This window comes from Lagenorhynchus albirostris, chromosome 20 (assembly GCF_949774975.1).
Source record: "Lagenorhynchus albirostris chromosome 20, mLagAlb1.1, whole genome shotgun sequence".
Taxonomy (NCBI): domain Eukaryota; kingdom Metazoa; phylum Chordata; class Mammalia; order Artiodactyla; family Delphinidae; genus Lagenorhynchus; species Lagenorhynchus albirostris.
In genome coordinates, this window is record NC_083114.1 from 43,722,706 (window position 1) to 43,747,615 (window position 24,910).

The 24,910-nt window shown below is 50.1% G+C and overlaps 1 protein-coding gene across 15 annotated transcripts in view; it reads left to right on the forward strand.

The window, feature by feature from the left end:
* The window catches only part of LOC132511677 (ADP-ribosylation factor 2), a 100,157-nt gene that overhangs the window by 42,616 nt on the left and 32,631 nt on the right, over positions 1-24,910 (forward strand). The window contains exon 5 of one of the 15 annotated variants that reach the window (XM_060135094.1): positions 22,766-22,969. The exons of the other annotated variants lie outside the window; for them this stretch is intronic. Within the exon in view, the coding sequence (XP_059991077.1) occupies positions 22,766-22,819 (54 nt within the window). The 3' untranslated portion in view covers positions 22,820-22,969. Of the gene's footprint in view, positions 1-22,765; positions 22,970-24,910 lie in introns of those variants that run through there. 15 annotated transcript variants of the gene reach the window in all.

Genomic DNA, 24,910 nt, shown 5'->3' on the forward strand with positions numbered 1-24,910 from the left:
GCTTCAGTTGGCTTTCCGCTTTGGATCTATTCTTGGTGAGAGACCGATATCTCATTTAGTGTGTTAAATGGATGTTGGGAGTTGAGTGTGATGAAGATTGTCCTGGGAATACTCCCCCGAGGCCTGGTGTGAGGGAAAAAGACCAAAAGCCTGGCCTCTCTTCTGGGGTGAAGGGCCTCTCATCTGGGCTCCCCTCCCCCCAACTCTAGCATGGAGACCTTGACCAACTGTTGGCTCCTGGATTTGGCAAACAGATTCCGGCAGCTCAGCTCCAGCCTGGCTGCCCACTTTGCACGACAAATCACTTCCTTTATTTGGGCTTCTGTTTCCCCATTGGTAAAACGAAAGACTCGACTACAGCAATCGTTTTCAAAGCGTGTCCCACAGAACCCAGGGTGCTGCTGAGGGTCAAGGTATGTGTCAAATCCATCACCTCTGCTTAATTAGAGTGGCCTCACTTGCCTTTATGTCTTCGGGTTCTATATAAACATCTTGATCTCCAGTGGCCTCGGCCTGCAGCATCTTGAAGCAGGATTTCGGTTCCCTGGCCAGAGATTGAAGTCAGGCTGCAGCAGCGAGGGCGCTGAATTCTAGCCACCAGATCACCAGGGACCAGTGGCCAGTGACGGTACCCTGGCCTGTCGGCTTTGTAAAAATGAATTCCCACAAAGAGACAGAAAGTAGTGAAACAAGTAAAGTTGTTCATTAGAAGGAAAATGGGTATGTGTGAATAGACACACAGGGGCGACTCAGAGAGAGAGTTGCGCCCTCGTGGTAGTTTGAATCACATGGGGCATTTCTTCTGGGTTTCCTTTGGCCAATCATCTTGCTTTGCCTGGTTCTGAGTCCATATTTGGTTTATCTCAGGATCCTCCGCTGTGTACGTGCGCATCTCTCAGCCAAGATGGATTCTAACGAAGAGGCCTATGGGTAGGTTGACATCACTTACTATGGGGGAGGTTGACGTCCCCTCCTGTTTTGACCTCCAAGGAGCCTTTCTGCTCATGTGGAGTCGGGGAGGTCTCCTTGACTTTGAGAATGAGAAATATGTGGTCTCTTATCCGGGCAGGGCTCAGCTCCTCTCTCACTCTTGCTATTATCTTCATCTTGGAGTATCTGTCCACAGGGGACACTTCAGCTGCTCAGCCTGGGGCCCATCCATCTCCTGCCTCAATCTCATTTGGAAGATCAAATTTCTGCTGCTGAAAAGTAGTTTGAAAATCACCGGCTTAGATGGTCTTGAAGATTCTCCCCATTCTGGTTTTATCTTCTATATTCTGTAATTCTCTGGCCTCTGTATCTTTTTTCAAGTCCAACCTGTGTGTGACTCAACCTTGAGATTTTTCCTTGAGCTTCTGAAATTCGGTGTTCAGGAAGTGTGTTTCTTCCAGGACAGATGTGGGGGGCAGGCCTGGCAGGTTGGCCTCTGTTCCAGTCGACTGATCTGTTTAGGGGGGCGTCTCCAGGCCAGGTGGGAGGGGCTGGGGTGGGGAAGGAGGTTTGAGTGGACACCAAGAGCCTGTCAGTGTGTGTGTGTGTGTGTGTGTGTGTGTGTTTTCTACTAAGAAGAAGCCATTTGCAAAGGAGTAGGAACCCATTTCACAGCCCCTGTGACAGGCCTGTGTGAAACCAGCAGACTCCCAGGCCCAGGGATGGTGAGAGGGTGAGAGTGAAGGTCGAGGGGGAGCCATCCATGAGGGTGTTTTCTGGATATCAAACTGACCTCCCTCGAGTGAAATTGGTACAGGGCAGCCAGTAAGCATGATTAAAGAGCTGTCATCAGGACAGAAAAAGGCATCCATGGAATACTTCTTTGAGAGCCAGAAAGGTGGTAGGAAGATGGTAAACATCACTGAATTGAAGGAGCTGAGGCCATTTTTCCTGGAGAAGAGTAGCAGGGGGTTGGGGCAGTCAGGGGGAGCGATCTATTACCAGGCTCAGGTACATAAGGTTGAGTATCCTTATTCCTGGGAATGTGATGCACAGTCTTCTGGAGTGACCGTGAGAGAGAGGTAGGGCTAAATCATTTTACAGACCCTGAAGCCGCAACTGAAGGCTTCTCAGGCTGGAATATATCATGCGTGGGAGCACCTCCTGTGATTCGCCATAAATCGTGGCACCATGGCCACTCTGGAGACACTGAAAATATTCAAAGGGGAGAAGGAGGAAGGGAGTTGGATGACAGGAATGTGTGTATGAAGGGAGTGCCCAGGCAAGGGAGAAACAGGCAGCTGTGGTGAGAATAACGCTCCCAGCCAGGACCCAGGTTCTAGCCCTGCCCTGGCATTCCTTAACTGCGGAAATTTGGTCAAAGGCCCTTACCATGTAGAAGAAAGGGCTTTGCAGCCAGACAGAGCTGGATTTGAATCTTAGCTCTACCAATTCTCAGCTGGATGACATCGGGCAACTTATTTGAACTCCCAAGTCTCAGTTTCATTATCTGTAAAGTGGGAAATAATAATACCTGTGGATGTCACCGTGTTTGTTGCCCATCCAAAACCTAATCTCTCCTTTTTCCTTAGATTTTGTTTAGATGGAACATGCTCTGGGAAGGAGGGTCCCTCCTGAAATTTCAGTGGATAAAGTACAATTGGTCTACTCCAAGCATGGTCATGTCATTTTCTTTTTGTTATTGATTAGTTTCAGGGTGGGCATGTGACCCAGTTTTAGGCAATGAGATATAAAGGGGAGGCTACTGGGGGACTTCTGGGGAGGATTTTTCTTCTTCACATGCCAAGAAGTCCTGCTCCCATTTTCCTGCCATGAATGAGATTGGGTGCTGATGTGATGCTTGGAGCTGTGGCAGCCATCCTGCAACCATAAAGTAATAAGCCTGAGAAAGAAAAGCTAACACAGCAAGGATGGTGGGGCAGAAAGATAGGAGGCTGGGTTGTTTTTTATTGTTTTTTTTAAACTTTTTATTTTATATTGAAGTATAGCCAGCTAACAATGTTGTGATAGTTCCAGGTGCACAGCAAAGGGACTCAGCCATACATATACATGTATCCATTCTCCCCCAAACCCCCCTCTCATCCAGGCTGCTACATAACATTGAGCAGAGTTTCCTGTGCTATACAGTAGGTCCTTGTTGGTTATCCATGGAGACTTTGTTGATGACTTTGTTGAGATGTTGCATCAACCCTGGGATCTCTCCAGACTTCTTTTCTGATCTGGTGAAGAAGCTTTATTCCATAAGACATTAGCAGACACACTGTAATCTACAGCCACAGCATTCCTTCCAGTAACACAGCGATCTCGGGTTCGTTGTGAGAATCGAATGAGATAATAATATATGGGAAAATTCCAAGCCCAGGACTTGGCTCAGAGTAGATGTTCAATGTGTGCTGGTTTCCTCCCTCTTCTATATTTTCATGTCTTAATTTTAGATTTTATTTTTCTACTCTACCAGCCTCACAGGATTGTGATAAGAAACAAATGAGATAATTGTTTTTTATTGCCACAATAATGCTGTAGTAAAAGATAACCACAAAACCTCAGCGGCACACGACAATAAACATTTCTTTAGCTCGCAAGTTTGTGCCTTCGTGATGTAGGCTGGCTTCCTCACAGGGCTGGTGGTTGGCTGGCTGTTGCTGAGGTGATGGGGCAGCTGGACCACGTACCTCTCTTTCTCCACAGGGCAGCCCAGGTATGTTTACAGGGAGATAGCAGAGGAGCAGGAGAGGAAGTGGAAACTTGCAGCACTTTCTCAAGCCTCTGCTTCCTTCCTGTTGGCTAACATCCCACTGGCCAAAGCAAGCAGGAGCCTATTTGAATAACAAAGGGAGGGAGGAAAAATTGGGCTATTTTTTGTCTTTGTTTTTTTTGCAATTAGTCTACAACAATAATATATATGAAAGGACTTTGCAAGTTGTAAGGGGCTTTACAAAAGATAGTGATGATGAGGATGATGATTTACACAATGGCCAAAAAAAAGAGGAATGTTACATGAAATGTCCAGAATAGGGAAATCAATAGAGACAAAAAATAGGTTAGTGGTTACCTAGGGCTGGGGGAGGGGGTGGGGAGTTTTGGGGGTTGATGGCTAAAGGGTGCAGGGTTTCTTCTGGGGGTCATGAAAATGTTCTTAAAAAAACTTTTTTTTTTTTGGCCATGTGGCTTGTGGGATTTCAGTTCCCTGACCAGGGACTGAACCCAGGCCACAGCAGTGAAAGCACTGAATCCACCAGGGAACTCCCTGAAAATGTTCTAAAATTGATTGTGTTGATGGGTACACAACTTTCTAAATACACTAAAGGCCATTGAATTATACAGTTTAAATGGGTGCATTGTATGGTATGTGAATTATAGCTCAATAAAGCTGTTTCAAAAAAGGAAAAAAAAAGGAGGGATGGGGCTTCCCGGGTGGTGCAGTGGTTGAGAGTCCACCTGCCGATGCAGGGGACACGGGTTCGTGCCCCGGTCCGGGAAGACCCCACATGCCGCGGAGCGGCTGGGCCCGTGAGCCATGGCCACTGAGCCTGCGCATCCGGAGCCTGTGCTCCACAACAGGAGAGGCCACAACGGTGAGAGGCCCACGTACTGCAAAAAAAAAAAGAAAAATGAGGGATGATCCTGGATTAAGGAGAGGCACTGTGACTCACTAGGTGGTGGCAATATCTCCCATTTCCTATAAAGCTGCCAGGGCACCACGATGGGAGACCATTGAAAAACCAACTTGTTAAGGTTTTCTCCACCTCCCTTGGAAATAATCTCTGACTTTATAATGGACTCTGTGCAGAAAATAAGATTCTGTTTGCAGCAATTCACTGCATGGCCAACTTTAGGACAGCAAGCCCCCTAAGCCTGGAGAGGGACCCGGGGTCTCAGGCATGTGGAATGTGGAGGCTCTTTACAGGCACCACGTGAGGTGTGGGAACATTAGCCCCAGGCCTGTGGAGGGAGGAAAAAGTCTTCTACACTCTTAGGGTCCCTGGCTGGGTCTGAAAACAAAACTGACAAAGACAGAACAACAGGAGAAAAGCATAAAAATTTATTTAACCTAAGTTTTACATGATTCCAGCACCTTCATAAGGCAATGAAGACCCAAAGAAACGTTAAGCCTGGGTGTTTTCATGCTGGGTTTGCTGAAGAGTGGACAGTCGTGTTGAAATATGATAGGTCAAAGAGTATGAACAAGTGTAGTAAACTGGGGGAAACTTAGCAAGGCCCATTCGTCCAGATTCTTCTCGGTGTCCCTCTGTCTTGGAGATAAGGATGCTCCTTTCCTCTGGGTATAGGGAGGGCACCTCTCATGGGAGGATCTTAGGACTTGATTCAGGGGAGAAAGACGGGGGAAGGTCAGAGATACTTTCCTGCTTCTGATGTTTTCTCAAACTTTCAGCTTAAAATATTTGATATGCCAAGGTGCCGTATTTTGGAGCAGAGTGTCCAGAACCCGTCACCTGCCACCCCAGCTGGAAGGAGCATTAAGGACTTCTGTTCTGTTGCGTGTTTGCAGAGGTAGGGTGTGTGGAAAGGTAGGTAGGCTACCTACCTAGGTAGCCTAGGTAGGCTACCTACCTAGAGGTAGGCTAGAGCATGAGGACCTACAGGGAGAGATGAAAGCCATTGAGTTATGAGTTGAAGAAGGCAAGCTGAAAGGGTGACTTAACACCATCTTCAGGAAACAAGTGGGCCATGTCCAAAGGCAACTCTGCTGACTCTTTGAACTTGAGTCCTGACCCTGCAACAGGCCCTGTGCTTTGTCTGGAGATCCACAGCTGGCTGCCCTGGGCGGGAGGGGAGGCTCCAAGACTGACAGCATCCCAGCAAGTGCATGGGTACCTGGTTCAGGCTGACGTGAGCTTCCCCTTTTCTCTAGAACATCTCCCTCCACCCTCTTTGGCTGCCCAGCTCCTACCTGCCCTTCAGGACTTAAGGAAGATATCTCCTTCTCCAGAAAGCCTCCCCTGATGCTCTGGGTGCCCCTTTGAGCATCCACGGCACCCTCTGGCTGAATGCTTATCAGGCTGAACTGAATTGTTTTCATGTTAGACTGTAAGCTCCCTGCCCTAATAATCCCAGAGCCCTTACATCTGGCATAATGCCTGGTCAGAGAGGGAGGAAAGGGAGGAAGGAAGGAGGGAAGAAGGGGAAGGGAGAGAGAAGGAGGGAGGAAGGAAGGGAGAAGGAGGGAGGGAGGAAAGGGTGGAAGGAAGGAGGGAAGAAGGGGAAGGGAGAGAGAAGGAGGGAGGAAGGAAGGGAGAAGGAGGGAGAGAGGGAAGGAAGGGCTCCACTGAACGCCGGTGAGGGGCTGATTAATCTGGCACGTGGTGCCCGTTTCTGAGGCAGGCAATGACCATCTGATCAACCACTGGCATTGCCTTGGTCCCCACAGCCCCAGCACTATGGTTTGCAGACATCTTGGACCTGCTGGGATAACCCAGGGAAACTGGGAGCTGTGGCAAAGTCTGGACCCAGAGCCTATTGCACTGGTTATATTAGCACAGAATAATGACATATGTCATGGGTTGGGTTCTCCAGAAGCAGAGGCTGGGACAGAGTTTACTGGGGATCAACCATAGAGGGAAGGGGAAGCAGCAGGGCCAGGCAGAGGGAGAATCGGGACTGTGAGGCCCGACAAAGTTTCAGCCAACCCGGGGTGGGGTGGGGCTCTGAAGCAAGCAGTCAGCGTGCCCTGCACCCCAAAACATGATGGCGCCCCTTCTTGCTCAGCTACCCGATGAGGGCTGCCCTGGGAGGGGCTTGACCTGGGGCAAAGCCGCTCTCTGTAGCTGAAGCTGTGTGCTTACCCGGCACACCCCGCCTCCCAGCCCCCTGAAGCTGGCCAGCCACCCCTTCCTTGAAGAGGTTTCTGGGTGGCAAGTCTCCGTGTCTCCCACAGTAAGAGAGTCACCGAAGCTACAATTCATTGAGCCCTTCTGCCAAGCTGTACAATAATCATCCTTTATAGGTGAGGAAAGTGAGGCTCAGAGAGGTAAAGTAACTTGCCTGAGGTCACACAGCTAGGCCAGAAAGTGGGGGAGCTGGACAACCAGACAGGCTGATTTCAGAAAGTCCACTTTTAACCACTGATCTTAGTTGCTGAGATAAAGGGGCATAGTTATACAGGGACAAAATGGATACTTTTTCACAGTGAGTTCTTAAAATAGAAGAACTCTTAAGGGTATATACGGGTGGGGTGTTGTTCACAGGAGAGCCCTTCACCTGTTTACCTCACTGCATGCTTCTCACTGTCCCCAGCGGGAGTGGAAAAAACTGTTGGTGCCCTTCCCCCATCGCTATCATCAGCTGATCCCACTGAGGGAAGGGACAGCCTTCCGGTACGGCCCCCTTTCAAAGCCCCATTCTGCCCACTGAGCTGGGGCTCGGGAAGCACATTCAGTGAAGAAAAAGCCTGCAGTGCAGTTCCGAAGATGTGGAGGGGCCGAGGGAAATTGCCTTGCAGTTCCGAAGATGTGGAGAGGCTGAGGGAAATTGCCTTGCAGTTCTGAAGATGTGGAGGGGCCGAGGGAAATTGCCTTGCTGAGAGAATTGCTCACATTTTCACACTTTTGCAGAGAGGGCGGCTCAAGGCGAGAGGGGCTGGGGGCTGGAGGGAGGCGGACCTGGGGGCCAAAGCACCTTTCTTTGTCCTGGGTCTCACTGGGGGGTTGAGGCAGTCTTGCCTGAGAACCACTGCCCCAATCCAACGGCATCATCTTATATTGCAGGAAACCAGAGCCCAGGGAGAATAAACACGTTGTCCAAGTTGATACCATCAGTCTGAGTTGGAGGACTCATCCAAGGTGGCAAAGTAGCATTAGGATCCGGTTTTTTGACTCTAGTCAGCCCTCTGTCCGTGACCCGAGGAGACTCTCAGGGCTGGAAAGAGGGCACCTGCTGTCTGTCTGTAACTGCTATGATTTAGATGGCCTGTCTATGAACTGGGTTGAAGATGTGATGTAGGGGACACCCTGAGGTGTCTCTGGAGAAGCGGAGTTTCAAGCTTACCCAGTTTGGGAGGCAGCACAGGCGGCAGTTGTAAATGCGGGCTTTAGTGGGAAACAGAACTCCACTGACTAGCTGTGTGACTTTGAGCAAGCTACTTTACCTCTTTGAGACACACTTTCTCCATTTATAGGATGGGGACAAAAATACCTTCCTTGTGAGACTGTTGTAGGACTAGAAGAGATTATGCATGTAAATGTTTAGCGTTATTCCTGGCACAGAACTAGTGCTAAACAACAGGCACTATTACAGTATTTTTATCTCCTCTTGGTATTAGATGCACTTCTGAGCCGTTCATAGCGTCATGTGGGGTATTCTTAGCAAAGCGAGAGGCAGGAACCCAATAGGAAGATAGAGGGCATTCCAGGCACGGGGAATGGTTAAGGAAAGGCCCCAAGGTGGGAGTGACTGAGCTGTGATGAGATCTGGCTCTCAGGGGCCATTCAGATACCACCAGCCCTGCCCACCTCCAGACTTTGCCTCCCAGAACCTCGCCCCTGTCCCGGTTGCTGAGCTCTGTTCAGCTGCGGGTGGAGTTCTCGCTGCCTTCTGTTACTTTGGGGAAATGGCCTCTGTGTGAGGGCAGGCGTGCCGTTTACATTGGTAGCACCCTAGGTGCCTAGGCCCCTGCGTGGCACACAGTAGGTACAGCCAGTCTGGCTGAAAAGAAAGTGACTTCTGATAAACATCAAAGAGAGACAGGGCAGGGAGGGCCGTGGCGAGAAGGCTAGAGAGCTCGCATCCGACGCTGTGGGGAACAGGAAGCCGTGGTTGGCCAAGCTGAGACTTGTCAACAGGAGCCCTCCAGGGGTTCCTGGGGACCCTGTACTTCTCTGCCCCTAAGGCCAGCTGCCCTGGGCGGAAACGTGCCTTGGCCCCAGGCTGGGCTGGGAACGCTCCCTGCCCATCATGGTCACACCCTTCCGCGTGTGTCTGATGCAGCAGCTCCTACCCCAGAGCTTGCAATCCGTCCCCTCGCTCACTGCCAAGGCTGGGCCCAGGGTGTCTGAGCCCACAGCAGCCACCCTGCCTGATAGTGCTGGGCAGCCTGCCCACGGCCCAGGGAGGCGGGGAGGAGAAGGAGGGGACCGGCTAGGGAGAGGCAAGGGCTCCCCTGTGTCCTCACAGGCAGGTCTCAGCAGTGGGAGAGCTAGTGGGTCTGGAGGGGGGGCAGCTACGGGTGATTTGGGGTCCACCCAAGCCAAAGCGGTTATAGCTGCATTCAGAATCCCGATGTCACCCTGTGCATCTGTAATAACAGCATAACAGTGTTGACAAAATGCTTTCCCATGACTTTCTCATTTAGGCTTCACAAGCCGTGTCTTAGCCTCTCTACTTGCTTTCTCGGGGCTCGGAGATGTTTTGCCAGGTGGGCCACCGGGGGAAAAGTGTTGGCTTTTCACCTTTTGCTTATGATCCCTAATCTACCCGTGCCTGACCTACCCCATCCAAATAAAGGGGCACAAGGACCCCTGCCGCGGCTCTCCCATGCTCCTCCTGGGATCAGGGTGTCATGGGGCTGGTACAGGGAGCACACTGTGATTTTCCTCCAAGGCCATAGACCCAGCCTGGGGGTGCCACTCATTCTCTGAGCTCCCAGGTTTGTCCTCCCCCAGGGACCCCTCCCCAGGCTAGTGTCTGCCCCACTTCCAGCCCCCTCAGGGCAGAGAGGCTTCGGAATCCATCTGGAGACAGAGAGCATGGGGTAGATGTGCTGTTTTTAGTTCCATGGGAGAAGTCACAGCTGGGGTGGTAGTTTCTCTGTGGTTTCTCCCCTCCACGGGACATCTGTTGGCACGCTTTGAGGAGACTCCCATCAGAGCCGGCAGAGCCTGTATTTGGAGCCAGCCCCACAGGTGACTGAGCCTCACGGCCCCTTCCACCCCTCTGAGGCACTTGGCTTTGCTCTGAATCAGGGGAGCCCTTTCGGGGCCTGTGGTCTTTCCCTGCCTCTCCGGCTAATTCCCGCGCAGCCTTCAGGCCTCTCTGCCCTGAATGGCACCTGCCTGTGTCTTGGTCACAATCTTGTTTCATGCTCTGAGCCAGGCGTCTCCTCGATACAACCCCTGACCCCCGCTCAGTCACCTCTCTGAGCCTGCGCCAGGCCCTGTGCTTTGTCTGGAGACCCACAGCTGGCTGCCCTGGGCGGGAGGGGAGGCTCCGAGACTGAGACGGGATGCTTGGGCTCACAGGGGGCCTCAGAGCTCATAAGGGAAACCCTCATTCCTCGTGGGGAGTGATTGCCAGGGCTGGAATCCCAGACTCGTCAAATAGAGAGACTGGGCTTCCCTGGTGGCACAGTGGTTGAGAGTCCGCCTGCCGATGCAGGGGACACGGGTTCGTGACCCAGTCCGGAAAGATCCCACATGCCGCGGAGCGGCTGGGCCCGTGAGCCATGGCCGCTGAGCCTGCGCGTCCGGAGCCTGTGCTCCGCAACGGGAGAGGCCACAACAGTGAGAGGCCTGTGTACCGCAAAAAAAAAAAAAAGAGAGAGACTGTGATATTTGGGGAAAAAATGATTTTAGATTTTGTAATGAAAAATGTTACTATATTTACCTGATGACAGGACATGCCTCCTACACAGCGAGACACTTGGTAGGAAGAATGGTAATTTAAAATAGGCAGCTTCCAGGTGCATATACTTAATAATACCCTGCTCCCCACCCCTGAGCCATATCCGGGGCTACCAAGCTGGTCTTTGTTCTTGCCCTGGGCACCAAGGTTGCCAGTTACGGTTCCGGTGGTTGAGGGTGCACCAGAGAGCAGGTGTTGCTTGAGCTGAGTCCTAAAGGGGGCCAGACCTGGCCAGGGAATACGGGATTGGGGGTGGGGGATTCCGGGTGGGGGATGGAGGTGCGAAGGCTCACACCGTATTCAGAAGATAAACATGGTTTGGCTGGGCAAAGGCTTAAAGGAGAGAGGGCAAGAGATGGTCCTCAAACGGTAGATGGGGCCAAATCCCGAGGGCCTTGAATGCCACGCTAAGGAGGTCACAGCGTCCCACCTTCAGACCTTTGCTCGTCCTGACCTATGGGTCCCCCAGGAGGAGGGCCGGGAGTGGGGTGAGATGGGCAAGGTACCCAGGGAGCAAGCTTCCAGGAGGCTGTCATTCTCAGTCATGAGAGGGCAGGGCTGGCCCCTGAGAGTAAGTGATTCCTTAGTTTGCCCTCTCACTGCCTACTGGCCTCACCCTAAACCTGGCCCGCTCAGGAGACAGGTCCCATTCTGTAAACCTTTGTATCCCAAGGACCTAAAACAGTGCCCGACCATAGTAGGTCAATAAGTGCTCACTGAATGGATGAATGAACTTTTTTTTTTTCTCTGTCTGGATTGTGTTTGCCTTCCTCATGGCCAAAGTGTCATTTCTTTCATGGCTTACTTCTTCCCTGCAGCCCCTCCAGAGAGCCCTTCCCTGAGTCCTCAGCTCTTATGTTGAATACACGTCTCGCCTCCCAGCCAGATGGTGTTGTTCTGCCTTGGACAAAGATGTAGACACGTAGGTGCTCATGCTAGGGGCATCATCAACCTCTAAACCTTTCCTGGGCAGGCTCAGTAGTTCTAGAATATCCTGGCCCCTTGGATGGGAGGGACCAGCTGCAGCTGCTGCTGAGACTTGAGGTCTCCCTTCTTCTCCTCTCCTTCTCTACTCTTCCTAGGGCCAGACTCAGAGAAGGTTCTGGAGGCAGTGGCTCCAAACTGCCCCTCCACAGTATTACCCTCTTATCCAGCCTGCTTCCTTTGTTCAGCCCCCTTGGACCACTCCCAGCTGGCTGCTACTCATGCAATTATGAAGGTGCCAGAGGTCTTCTGATATACCCACCCGCCCCGCCTTTCTGACTGATGGCACTCCTCGCCAGGCTAAGAAAGGACGTTCTTGGGCTGTTGAACGTTCCTGGACTATTGAATCTGGGGGATGATTAATGATGCTACTTGGGAAAGGTTGAGGCATCGCCCTTCTGTCCAGTGGAGGGTCTGTTTCAATCAGGGAGTTACTCTTGCTGCCCAGAGGAGCCGATCATCAGTCCCCTCCCACGATTACTGACTGCTGAAGGGAGGACAGGCGTGCGGCATCGAGTGGGCACCAGGAAGGGGGCCACCGCTTTGGCATCCTTCAGGAGCTGGCATCCTGTAGATTTTATCTCAGAAGGCACCAACCTCTCAGGAACGTTGTTCCTAGAGGATCTGTTGCACAGGTGAACCTTGAGCAGCTGCAGACAGAGGACGAGACCATCTGCAAATAGCAACAAAGGGCTGGAGACAATGCCAAACCCCAAATTTCCTGTATGGTGAAAACAGCTTGGGGGTCCCAGAGGAGTTCCAAGGTCTGCAAAACAAAGAACAAATTCTACTTCAATCAAGGAAAGAACTGGAGTATCCTCTGCCAATCCTGACCATAATAGGTACCTACAAGCTGCTCTGGTTGTTCATCATGCTTGAGCTGGGAGGCAGTGCAGAGTCCTGGTGATGAGCTCTGCCAGTTTTCTAGCTGTGCACCCTCAGGCAGGTTGCTTAACCTTGCTGGAACATAGTTTCCTCATCTGTAAAATGGAGACAATAATTGTACCTACCACAGAAAGTTGTGATGATGAAATAAGCCCTTCGAAGAGGGCCTGGCCCATAGCAGATGCTGTGTGCAGATATCAGTCTGTGGTTTGTCTCTTTATTTTCATAATAGTATCTATTATGAAAATAATAATAGATAGAAATAATAATAATAATTGAATGGTAGAAGTTTTCAAAAAATTTATATAGCTCAACTCATCACTTCTTTCTATTATGCTTGGTCTTTTTTTTGTGCCTTGGACGCAGAATTTGAACCCAGATCTGTGGGCATCAACGTCCTCCTTCCTATTACATTTAGTGTAGTGTTTCCTCAAAATCTATCCTCAGACCAGTGCTATGCTGGTACCACCAGAATCACCCAGGGAGTGTGTTAAAACTAAAGAGTCCTGGGTCCTCACCCCAGGGAATCTGCCTCGTTGGACCAGGGTAGACTTGGGAATCTGTATATTTAACAACTCCCCAAGTGACTAGGTGAGTGGCCATGTGTGGAATGGACTTTACTCAGGGCCCCAGGCATCCCTGAGTATTCCCATTTGGCTACTTCTTGACTTCTAGCTGGCTCCTGCAAAGCGCTGCTGACAGTGGTGCTTCTTGGTCTGTTTCTTACTGTATCCCCGCTTCTTTCTTCCTCCTCAGTTCCTTGGCGCTGTATCCAACAATCAGCAGATGATCAAAGCATGCTTTTGAACTAACCAACCTACTCTCCACCAGTAGTGGGGAAAGGCAACCCCACTCCATGACTGGCACTAAGTGGGACCAAGTAGAAATTGTGTAATTACTGACCTTGGTATGAAGTGCTCCCATGCAGCCCCGTCCGGAGCTGTGGATGGCCGCTTAAGCCAGTTTCCTCAACCTCTAGCCCAGTCAGAGGGTCTCCCACCTGGAGAGACTGTTATGTTAAAGTAGCTCCAAGATCGGCTCATTGGAGCGGAGCAGGACACTTCTGCAAGTGAACAGCTGTGCCAGCCTCCAAGTAAAAGAAAACTCTGTGCATTTACAGCAGGGAGTGGGGAAATGGAGTGTGTTCTGGTTTAAGAGCGAAACAAGCACGTAGAGGTTTTAGCAATTTTTCTCTGACGTGTCAGATTTGACCTGCTTTCCCCAAGCACACTGGGTAGTGGATAAGGGAACTAGGATCTGTTGAGCCCCTTCTATGAGCCAGGGATTCATATTTTTAATTCTTCCAATAACCCATAAGGTTGATATTATTATTCGTATTTTACAGATGAGGAAACTGAGGCTCAGAGAGGCTATAGAACAGCCAGGAAGTGCTGGCACCAGGAGTTAGAGTATAGCTGACAGGACTTCCCTGGTGGCGCAGTGGTTAAGAATCCGCCTGCCAATGCAGCGGACACGGGTTCGAGCCCTGGTCCAGGAAGATCCCACATGCCGCGGAGCAACTAAGCCCGTGCACCACAACTACTGAACCTGTGCTCTAGAGCCTGCGAGCCACAACTATTGAGCCCATGTGCTTCAACTACGGAAGCCCACGCTCCTAGAGCCCGTGCTCCGCAACAAGAGAAGCCACCGCAATAAGAAGCCTGCGCACCGCAACGAAGAGTAGCCCCCGCTTGCCGCAACTAGAGAAAGCCTGCGCGCAGCAACAGAGACCCAACACAGACAAAAATAAATAAATAAAATAAATAAATTTATTTAAAAAAAGAATGTAGCTGAAGCTAAGCTACTGTAAAAAGAGACCTCAACATACCGTGGCTTAAACAATGTTGGTTGATATTCTTTCTTCCTCATATAACAGCCCAAGGTTAGTAAGAAAGCTCTTCTCCAGGCAGTCACTCAGGGACCCAGGATCCCACCACCTGTGGTTTCTACAACTGGAGTGGCAAATGTTTTTCCATAAAGAGATAGGTAATGAACATTTGGGGCTATGCAAGGCATATGGAGTCTGTCCTTACTACTCAACTCTGTTGTATCATGAAAGCAGCCACAGACAATATGTGGATGAGTGGGTGTGGCTGTGTTTCAATAAAACTTTATTTATAACAAACAGACCACAGGGTGGATTTGGCCCAAGAGGCTTAGTTTGCTGACCCCTGCCCTAGAATAGCGGTTCTCAAAATGTAGTCCCAGGGACCCAGCAGCATCAGCAGCATCTGGAAACTTGTTAAAAATGCACCTTCTTAAGCCACTCCTGAGACCTACAGAATTAGAAACTCTAGGGGTGGGGCCCAGCAGTCTGTATTTTAAAAAGCCCTATGGATGATTTTTTTTTTTTTTTTTTTTTTTGGTGGTACGCGGGCTTCTCACTGTTGTGGCCTCTCCTGTTGCGGAGCACAGGCTCCAGACGCGCAGGCTCAGCGGCCATGGCTCACGGGCCCAGCCGCTCAACGGCATGTGGGATCTTCCAGGACCGGGGCACGAACCCGGGTCCCCTGCATCGGCAGGCGGACTCTCAACCACTGCGCCACCAGGGAAGCCCACCTCGGGATGATTTTTATACATGTTGAAGTTTAAGAACCACTGTTCCAGAGCCCTGGCTGCACGAGAGCATCACCTGGGGAGCTTTCAAAGTTCTCAATGCCCAGGCACATCCCAGAGTAATTACATTAGACCCTATGGAGTAGGACCCAGGCATCAGCATTTTTAAAGCTCCCCAGCTGAGGCTAAGGTGCAGGCAGCATGGAGAAGCACTGCCTTAGAGCACTGTCACCATCTGCATGGTCACTGGCTTGCCACCTGGCCTACTGCCACACCTGCCTCTCCAAGGATGATGTCCTTTGCTCCCTGAGATCTGGGTTTTGATCTCTTCCTTCGTCTTACCTCCCAAGCCCCCAGCACCCTGGCCCTTTCCTTGGGGACTCTACATGGGGCTTCATGATATGAGAGGACCTTGGTTCAAGTTTGTCAAAGTAACCCATCTCTGGCAGGAGGTGGGCAGGAGGAGGGGACGACTTCATGGGGGGTGAGTAGTGGAATGGAAAGCAACCAGAAGAGGAGGGAGGTGACAGCAGGAGGAAGACTTGGATGTGGAAACACCTAGCACAGTGGCCTGTCGCTGGGGCTCAGTCAAGTCCAGTTTTCTTCCCCATCCATGCTCTAGGGTGACCGAGAGCAGTTTCCATGTATCCCGGAGCCTTCCTTTATACGGAGAGCACGTACGTGGCGCTTACTGTGTGCCTGTACTCTGAGTGCTTCACATAACTGAACTCATATCCTCACAGCAACCATCTGGAGTAGGAACTATCATTACTCCCATCTTATAGTTAGTGAGACTGAGGCTTTAAGAGGTTAGGTACAATAAAGATGTTTAAAAAAAAAAAAGAGGTTAGGTGACCTGCACAAGATTACACAGGTAGTAAGTAGAAGAGCTGGGATTCAACCCAGGAAGTCTGGCTTCAGAGCTGAGCTATTGGCCACTATGCTCTGTTACCTCTCTTCGTAACAGTCACAATGATATTATTATTCCCATTTCACAGAGGAAGAAACTGAGACCATGAAACTGGCCCAAGGTCACAGAGCCTGGAGGTGGTAGAGGTAGGATTTGAACCCAGGTCTCTCTGCCACCAAAGTCCTTGGATTTGCCAGTTTGCCCCACAGGCTGGTTTGGGTTCCCTCCCATCTTCCCTCCATCTGTCCACCCAGAATATTCTGGGTTTGCATGTGTGTGGCTGACTCACGGGGGAGAGGAGGGTGCATCCTCTGGAGTGAAAAGGCAGATTTCTTTTCTGTTCAGAGCCTTCTTGGGTTGGTGCTGGGAGAGCTGCCAAACCCAGCTGACAGATTTCCCCTGCCAGAGCTGCGGAGTGGGTGGGCAGCCCCCAGGGACCCCAGGAGGCCCTGTGACACCAACTCCTCAGATGAGTCGCAGCACTCAAGAGAAAGACGGGCATGCCTGCTTCACCTGCCTTAACTACAATCTCTTTCCCTGAGGGAGTTTACTGGTTCCAGTTGCCAAAATCTCTCCACACTTCCTCTCTGCTCTGGTCCAGAGCTGAAAGGAACCCCAGGAAACCATTTGTTCCAGGCTTGCCTTTAGGCAATTGACATAATCCTGGTTATTCCCATTTTACAGATTCAGTAACTGAAGTTAGCTGTGGCTCCTCATTGGATTGTCCTCTTTCCATCAGCCTCATAATTTCCCCAATGTCCCTGATGGTAAGAGTCACCTGGGGTACTTTGTCAACTCTCTAGATCACTGGTCTTCTGCTCTGAAAATTCTGATGCAGTAGGTTAGAGCTGGGGCACACGTGATTCTCATCATCAGGGATGATGGGAAATACTGACTAGAGGGACCCCTACTGGGTGCAAGGATTCTCCCGCATTTCAGGTGCAGCCCTGACTGGCTGCCTCAGCTATGCCCCAAATAGTAGTAATTTGCCCCTTGAAACATTGATGAGCAACATTTCACCCCCAGTCTGACTCAGGAAATCAGGAAGGGGCTGGAAGGATGGTGTGGGTGGAGCCTTCACCCACTCTGGCCAGTTCTGCTGTGTCCTCCAGGGGATGTTTGCTGAGGGCTATTAGAGACCTTCCAAATGTCCTCAGATTTTGGATATCTTATCCCCACTTCAACCAAGTCCTCCAGTTGCTGAGGGGCTCCTACTGGCTGGAGGGTCCCTAGCTCATTTGTTTGTGGTCTGTGTAGGGAAAGCCAAGATGTGGTGGTTTTAAGATATGTATGCAAGTTCTCTGATACTCCATCCTGTAGATGTGGAGTTGATTCCCTTCCCCTTGAGTGTGGGTGGACTTAGTGACTTCTCTCTAATGTGTAGAAGAAAGTGGAAACAGCAGCATGTAACTTCTGGGACTAGTCATCAAAGGTGCCATGGTTGCCTTCTCTTTCTTGGGGAGAAAGCTGACTGCCATGTGGTGAGAACACTCAAGACACCCAATGGAGAGATGGTCAGAAACTCTCACCTGGTGAGAAACAGGGGCCTCCTGCCACAGCAAGTAAGAACGGAGGCCTTTGGCCAACAGCCACGTGAATAAGCCATTTGGAGCAGAACCACCAGCCCTGGTCAAACCTTCAGATGACGGCAGCCCAGACCAATGTTTTGTCTGCAGCCTCATCAGAGACCCTGAGCCAGAACCCCCCAGCCAAGCTGCTTCTGAACTCTGATTCACAGAAGCTATGAGATAATAAATATTTGTTGTGAAATAATAGGAAAAAATATATCTTGGTCTTTGTCTCTGGTTCCTGACACAGAGCTTCTAAATCCCTTGGACATTCCTGGACGATAGGAAAGTCTTTTGTTCTAATGAGGCAACTCTTGGTGGGCTCCTGGAAACCTTCAGGATGGTGGCCAGAAAAACCGAGGCACGATTAGATGTTTGGAACTTGCAGCCCCATCTCCCCATCCTTCAGGAAGGGGAGAGGGGCTGGAGATTGACCTAGTGATAGATCGTGTCTACATGAAGAAGACTCCATAAAAATCCCCCAAATCTGGGGTTCGGAGAGCTTTCCAGTTGGTGAACAAATCCACGTGCTGGGAGAGTGATACACCCGAACTCCATGGGGACAGAAGCTCCTGCACTCTGAACACTTCCAGACCTTGCCCTGTATGTCTCTTCATCTGGCTGTGTATCTGTACCCTTACCATATCCTTTACTATGTAATAAACCAGTGAATGCAAGTAAGTGTTTCCTTGAGTTCTGTGAGTCATTCTAGCGAATTATTGAAGATGGGGACCAAGAAGGAGATCCTAGGAGCCCTGATTTATGACCAGTTTGTCAGAAGTACAGGAGACAACTTGGGATTTGCAATCGGCCTCTGGAGGTGTGTGTGTGGGAGGGGTCAGTCTTGTGGGACTGAGGCCTTTATCTGTGGGATCTGATGGTCTTTCCAGGTAGATCCTGTCAGAATTGAGTGAAATTGTAGGACACCAGCTGGTGTCAGACACTTGCTTGATGTGTGTTTTTCCTGTACAGTTGTTTTAAGTTTGGGGTAATTTTTTTTTTTTTCTGCCATGGGTCGCGGCTTGCAGGGTCCTAGTTCCCCGACCTGGGATCGAACCCATGCCCCCTGCAGTGGAAGCTTGGAGTCCTAACCACTGGACCCCCAGGGAATTCCCTTGGGTAATCTTTTTTCATACAACAATAGATAACTAATACACAAAGCAAAAGCAGAAAGACCCTCTACAAGCTGAGAGGGTAGTGAGAGAACTGAGGCAGGTGTGATACCTGAGGCAGGTGTGATACCAGCATTTGCAGGGCTGGAGATCAGCGCTTTTAGGTGCGCCCTTTCCTTTGCTGTTAGGGCTCTTATCCTGCCTGCTGTGCACGTGAGGCTCAGAGAGGTCAAATCACTTAACCAAGGCTGCTCAGCTGGTCAGTGGAGGCGCCAGGACTTGAGAGCAGTCTGTCTGCCCTTGGCCGTGCTTTTTCATCCTCCACGCTGCTTCCATGATCTTGGTGACCTTGGGCAAGTGCCTCCCTTTCTGAGAGCTTTGCACAGAATTTGAGCAGGCGGCTTACACATCCATGAGAAGATTGAAGCTACCGCTCCCTGGCCCTCAATGCTCTGATACAAGGTGTGTGCACAAGGCCCACACAGCCTTCGCTCTGTAGGGTGCCCTGGAGTAGGGTGGCCCTGTGTGCTAGAGATCTAGTGACCCAAGGATGAGTTTCAGCAGCTTGACTTTGGGGGCTCCGTGCAAACTCGCAGCAGCCCTCGAGAGCACCCTCTACCCCACCCTTGCCTCCCCCCGCTGGACACACAGACACCCGCACCCAGGCATCATCCCCTGCCCTTGGCCTAGCTCCTCTGGTCACCTTTATCCACACAGAGGCCAACAGCGGGCACTTGTTCAAGAAACATGTGCTTGGGGTGATGAACCTTGAGGCCATCCTGTCACCTGGACCCTCAGGTGTGAGGCTCTCACCACTTACGGGGACACGACGCGGGAAGCATTGGCCGAAGGGCAAACCCAGCCTTCAGGGGTGGGTTCTCTCCTGGAGAGTCAGGTCAGAAGCACAGGGATCTGGGGCAGTTTCGGGAAGCAGGTTGCTTAGCAGTTGCTGGAAGTTTCCGTCCATCTCCTGGGGCCTTGGCCATCACCCTTGGCATCTGACTTCTTTCTTCCACACCTCTTTCTGCAGGCCAGGACAGATGCCACTCCAGGACCCCTCCCCACAGCTCCATGCAGGCCTTCGATGGGCCACTCCTCAGCCATGTCTCTCTGATCCACAGCTTGCAGCCTGGCCACGACCCCCGCTCCCACCTCAGCGCCCCCCTGCCCGCCCCAGCGCACATTCTCACCCCCTCGGCTGACAGCCCCCATTAGCTCCATGCTCACAAGTAGTGGAGCTCCCCCAGGGAGCTTCCTGCAGCCCCACCCCACCTTGCCCCCCACCCTCTTCCTGAAGAGCCCCCACGGGCCCCTACGCCTACTCTTCCAAGCCCTCCGCTCTTCCCCAGTCCACGTACTGCGTCGTCCTCTTCACCAGCCTCTCTCCAAGTGGGTTGAGTCCGGGGTCGCTCCCAGGGCTGAAACCCCTTCTGTAGACAGCCCCACTCCCCTGCACCCACTCCCACACTAGGAGTAGAAGAAAGGCAGATGGATAGGGGTGTCTGCACAGCTTGTGGGGGGATGACGTGTGGAGACGGGCAGGTAGGGCAGGCCCCAGGATGGACAGATGGACAAGGCATCCAGCTTTCACCTCTCCCTGAATGGCCACAGGAGGAATGAGGCTGCCGCCCCATGCCTCTCGCAAGATGCTGAGAGTGTGAATGAGAACAGCTTGTGAGGGGCTCTGACGGGCAGGGCCTGGTGAGGAGACCTTTTGTAACCTTCCGGACCTGGCGTTCAACCAGCGGACAGGTCACGTGACCCAAGTTGCTCTGTCCCTTTAGCCTTCCCAGCTCACGTCCCAAATGCCCCTTCTCTCTGCAAGGACTCTTCAGGCTGGGGAGGGGACATGGATTTGTCTGGGGAGGGAGTGGTGGTTCTGGGATGCCTGGTGTATGTGAAACCTTATGCGTATGTGCGCACGTACGTTTTTTTTCCCCAGAGTGTCTGCAGCTTCTCGAAGGGGGTCTGTGACCCATGAAAGGGTCCACCTTGGTACCAGGCTATCCAGACTGGGCTCCCATGTATGTTTAGTCCCAGCAAATCTGGTTTCCAAGTTTAAGGGCTGTCAGCATTCACCCTGAAGAAGCGCTCACCTCTTCACGTTGTTGAAACCCTAACACTTAACCTGCTTTGGGAGATTTGAGATCAGATCTGCCCGGCAGGTGCATCCTCTATCCTTCTCACCCTCCCAGGCAGACAGGTTTCCCTGCATTTCAAAGTGGACCAGCCTCGCGTTCCAGCCACACCCCAGGCTACAGGAAGTGTTCCCAGCAACAGGGAAGTCATCTGCCCCCTGCAGACATCCTGCATCTCAGCAGCCCCTTCTCAAAGGCTTTTTTAGAAATCTAATGGCCATGGGTTCTGCGTTGTGTAGGAGTTTTTGTATGTTTCCGGGACCTGAATTCAGCTCCCTAACATGAAGTACAAAGAGGATTGCTCTTTGGCTAATGGCCTTGATCACGGCAGAAATGACTTTTGTCTTGATCTTTTCTAAATTCTTCCTCAATTCTGCTTTGATATGAGGTCTGAAAGTTGACCACAGCGCGCTCATGAAAGCCAAGTACAGCAAAGAGGGAGCTTTCCTCAAGGACTGCGCTGTCCCAGTAGAACTTTACCTTATTTTTTTTACATGTAACAAATTCCTGAAAGCGTCTATGAATATCAAATGTATCAAAGTTGGATGATGCCCTTATTCTATACAAGAGGCAATGCGGTCTAGTGGTTCAGAACATGGACAGCCACCCTGGTTGCATGGGCATAAATCAGCCACTTCTTGGTGTTTGTCTGAGAGCTCTCTGTGCCTCAGTTTTCTGAAACTGAGAATGATTATAGTAACTACCTTGAAGGATTCTTGTGCAAACTAAGTGACTGAATACGCTTAAAGCCTTAGAACAGAATCTTATTGCACTCTGTGCGTTAATGATTGTTGTTGTATGTTTCAAGGTGTATTCTTTACTCAGAGAGCTGAAAAGAATGATCGACTCCCTAATTATATCTTGCCTCTAAGACACAACTAATGACAATTTATTTCTAAGACTTTTTTGGAGGGCTGCTGCCATGCGGCTTACAGGATCTTAGTTCCCCAACCAGGGAAGGAACCCGGGCCCTGGCAGTGAAGGTGCTGAGACCTCACCCCTGGACCAAAGTCAGGGAATTCCCAAGACTTTGTTTTCTTTCCCTCACGTGTGAATCCAATCAATAGGCTCAGGACCAATGAACACTCATTGAACCTAAAGATTTGATGCTTTCAGCATCCTGATGATTTTCATCTTAGTTTCAAAATTATATTAAGTTTGTGAAAACTTTTGTTTTTTATTACTAATACTTGCACTTTTAATTTCCTGGTTTTGCTCATTTTTTGCATCAATAAACACAACAACATATTCAAACAATTGCACCAACATGTCATATGGCACAGGTCAAATGGGATGCGGATGCTTTAAGAATGGGATTGTTGGCTGGTGGTTTGTGTCACCTTATAACAGCTCAACATGTTTGCCAATATACGTGCAAAACCAAATCTGGCGAAGGAAAATAAATTTAGGGATGTTAAAGTCCAATGTAATACGATGATGGCAATGGCTCGAGAGGCAAAGACCACTGAGGCTGGCACGTGTTTCTGGGTTCAGGTCATGATCTGTTTGTTGAAAGCACAATTTGTTACCATGAACTTGGAGACAGGTAGCCTTCCCTTTAATAGAAGACCCATTCCAAGAGAGCTGGCTATAAAGCAACCATTTATAAAATGTCAGATTTTTTTTAAAATTCACTTTAAAATTAGGATGGTCTTCAAAGGAAAATGGACTACTTTGAAAAGTTTTGGTGATGGGCCAGGGCTATGTCATGCTGGATTGCGGGGAGAGAGATTTGAGAGTGCTTTTCATAATTGCTGTTCCTTCCTGTAGCAGAAGCTTCAAAGGAGGTGATTCTTAAGGGGACTTGTGGTGAGTTCTGCTGTGCACCCTGCTTAAGAAGTTACAGGGGACAGCACATACTCAAGGCTGCTTCCTCACTGTGGCCTGGACCCCTCCCTTCTTTTGTTCCCCTGGAGAGTGTCTTGCATCATAGCTGATAACTCTCACTAACATCTCTAATTCTTTTATCCCTCATTTCTTTGACTTCTCCTGTGATTGTGGTTAGTTAGGTCGAGTTGGAGTTCTTCATTCTCCTCACAATTAGGGTTTATGTGATCTTGGTATTCTCCTTACTTTGTTGGCTAGATTCTAGAAGCTGGAGAAGACACATGTGATGTTGAGCGGCATGAGTGGCAATGAAACATCAAGAGAGTCCTGATGGAGACTTTCACATAATAATGGGATGGCTTTGTATATAGAAGCAACCACTGGGCCCAGAGACGGAGTACCATCACCAGAGAGCGCTTCATAAGGACAAAACACAGAATTCCTTCCTTCCCCTCTTGTGGTAATGCCCCCTACTTTTTTTTTTTATAAATTTATTTATTTGTTTATTTATTTATGGCTGTGTTGAGTCTTCGTTTCTGTGCGAGGGCTTTCTCTAGTTGGGGCGAGCGGGGGCCACTCTTCATCATGGTGTACGGGCCTCTCACTGTCGCGGCCTCTCCTGTTGCGGAGCACAGGCTCCAGACGCGCAGGCTCAGCAGTTGTGGCTCACGGGCTTAGTTGCTCCGTGGCATGTGGGATCTTCCCAGACCAGGGCTCGAACCCGTGTCCCCTGCATTGGCAGGCAGATTGCCAACCACTGCGCCACCAGGGAAGCCCGCCCCCTACTTTTAAATTCTGGGATGTGAGTTGTTTTAGTGACGGGGGCTTGCTAAATTGACAAGGGATGGCAGCTGTCATAATGTCAAGTGGTGTTTGGATCATATGAACATTTGTGAATTTTTTTTCTATTTCCATCCCCTATGCCTGTCATGCCAGTAGGCATGTGAGGTCAATCATACCTTCTCAGCTTCTACAGGTCAGCCTGGCTACCACTGTCCCTACATAATTCTGGGGACTCCAAGGAGGTTCCAGAGACCAAGGAGAGTCCAGTATTATGGTCCTGGCCAGACTGGGATTTCACCCTTGACCTTCTTCTCATCCTTATGCTTCTCCAGACCATAAAGATTTCTCCTACTCGGAACACCTCAGCTGTATCCTTGCCAACCTCGTTAGTCCCAAGGCCTCAAGTCCTTAGATTAGGTGGTTCCAGGAACTCCTGCCTACCTCCTCTCCCCCGGACCCCTGGGCATTTGTCATAGCTGACAGAGCCAGACGCCATGTCATATTCCTTCCACCAGTGGGAATGGGCAATTAACATGTGCAGTGCTGCCCGTTGAAAGCACCTGCCCTCGAGAGTTCTAGAAAATAAACTCTTACCCAGCTTTATCGATCCTGGAATCTCACATTTTAGTAAAGTTCATTGACTTCAAAGGAGGTGTGAAAAATTGTTCAGGCCCACTCGGAAATCCATTATAAGTGGTTCTGGCATTTACAAAATTTTATTACTTTCCCGACTATGAGAGTAATACATGCTCATTGCAAAGAATTAAGAAAATACAGAAAGGTGCTCATGGAAAGAAGCAAAAGCTCCCAGAATCTTCTCTCTCAAAAATAATCATTATTAGCATTTAACATGCCGCCCTTTTTTTTTTTCCTGTGCACAACTATTTATAAGATTAGGTGGTACGTTATAGACAATTCTGCATCTTGCTCTTTTCATTTTATACAACCAGAGCTTTTCCCTATGTCATTATCTAGTTTTCAAAAACGCCATCTTAATGACTACATGATATTTCATTGTCTGGTTGTATCAGAATTTACGTAGCCAGTTCTCTATTTGCGGGCGTCTAGGCGGTTTCCTATTTTTCATGATTATAAATGGTGCTGTGGCAAATATTCTCGTCCAGGAAATCTTTATCTGGGTTTCTGATAATGGCCTTAGAAGAAATTCTCCGAAAGGAAATTATGGAGTCCCAGCTCTGCTGTTTGGTACCTCTCTCTTTACAAATGCCCTGGGGAAGTGAGTGACTCCTGTCACCCCCTGAACTGGTGGCCTTTGCTGTTGCCTCTGAGGCCTAGACAGGAGGACCTTTTATTCATGTCGGAGAGAGATGCAAAGGGGGCCCCTGCAGCCTCCCCAGGCTACTTACCTGAACCCACTCCATGCAAAGCAGAGTTCCCCCTGCAGGAACCATTTCATAATTAACTTAGAGGCTAAAGCATATTTAATTAGCCATGAAAACCCTCCCAGCCATCTGCCTCTGTTTTTATTTTGAGGAAAATGGCAGATCTTTTTTTCCCTTGCACTCTCTTTTTGGGGATGGAGCTCATTTCCAGCATCTTGATTCTTTTTTTTAACGTCTTTATTGGAGTATAATTGCTTTACAATGGTGTGTTAGTTTC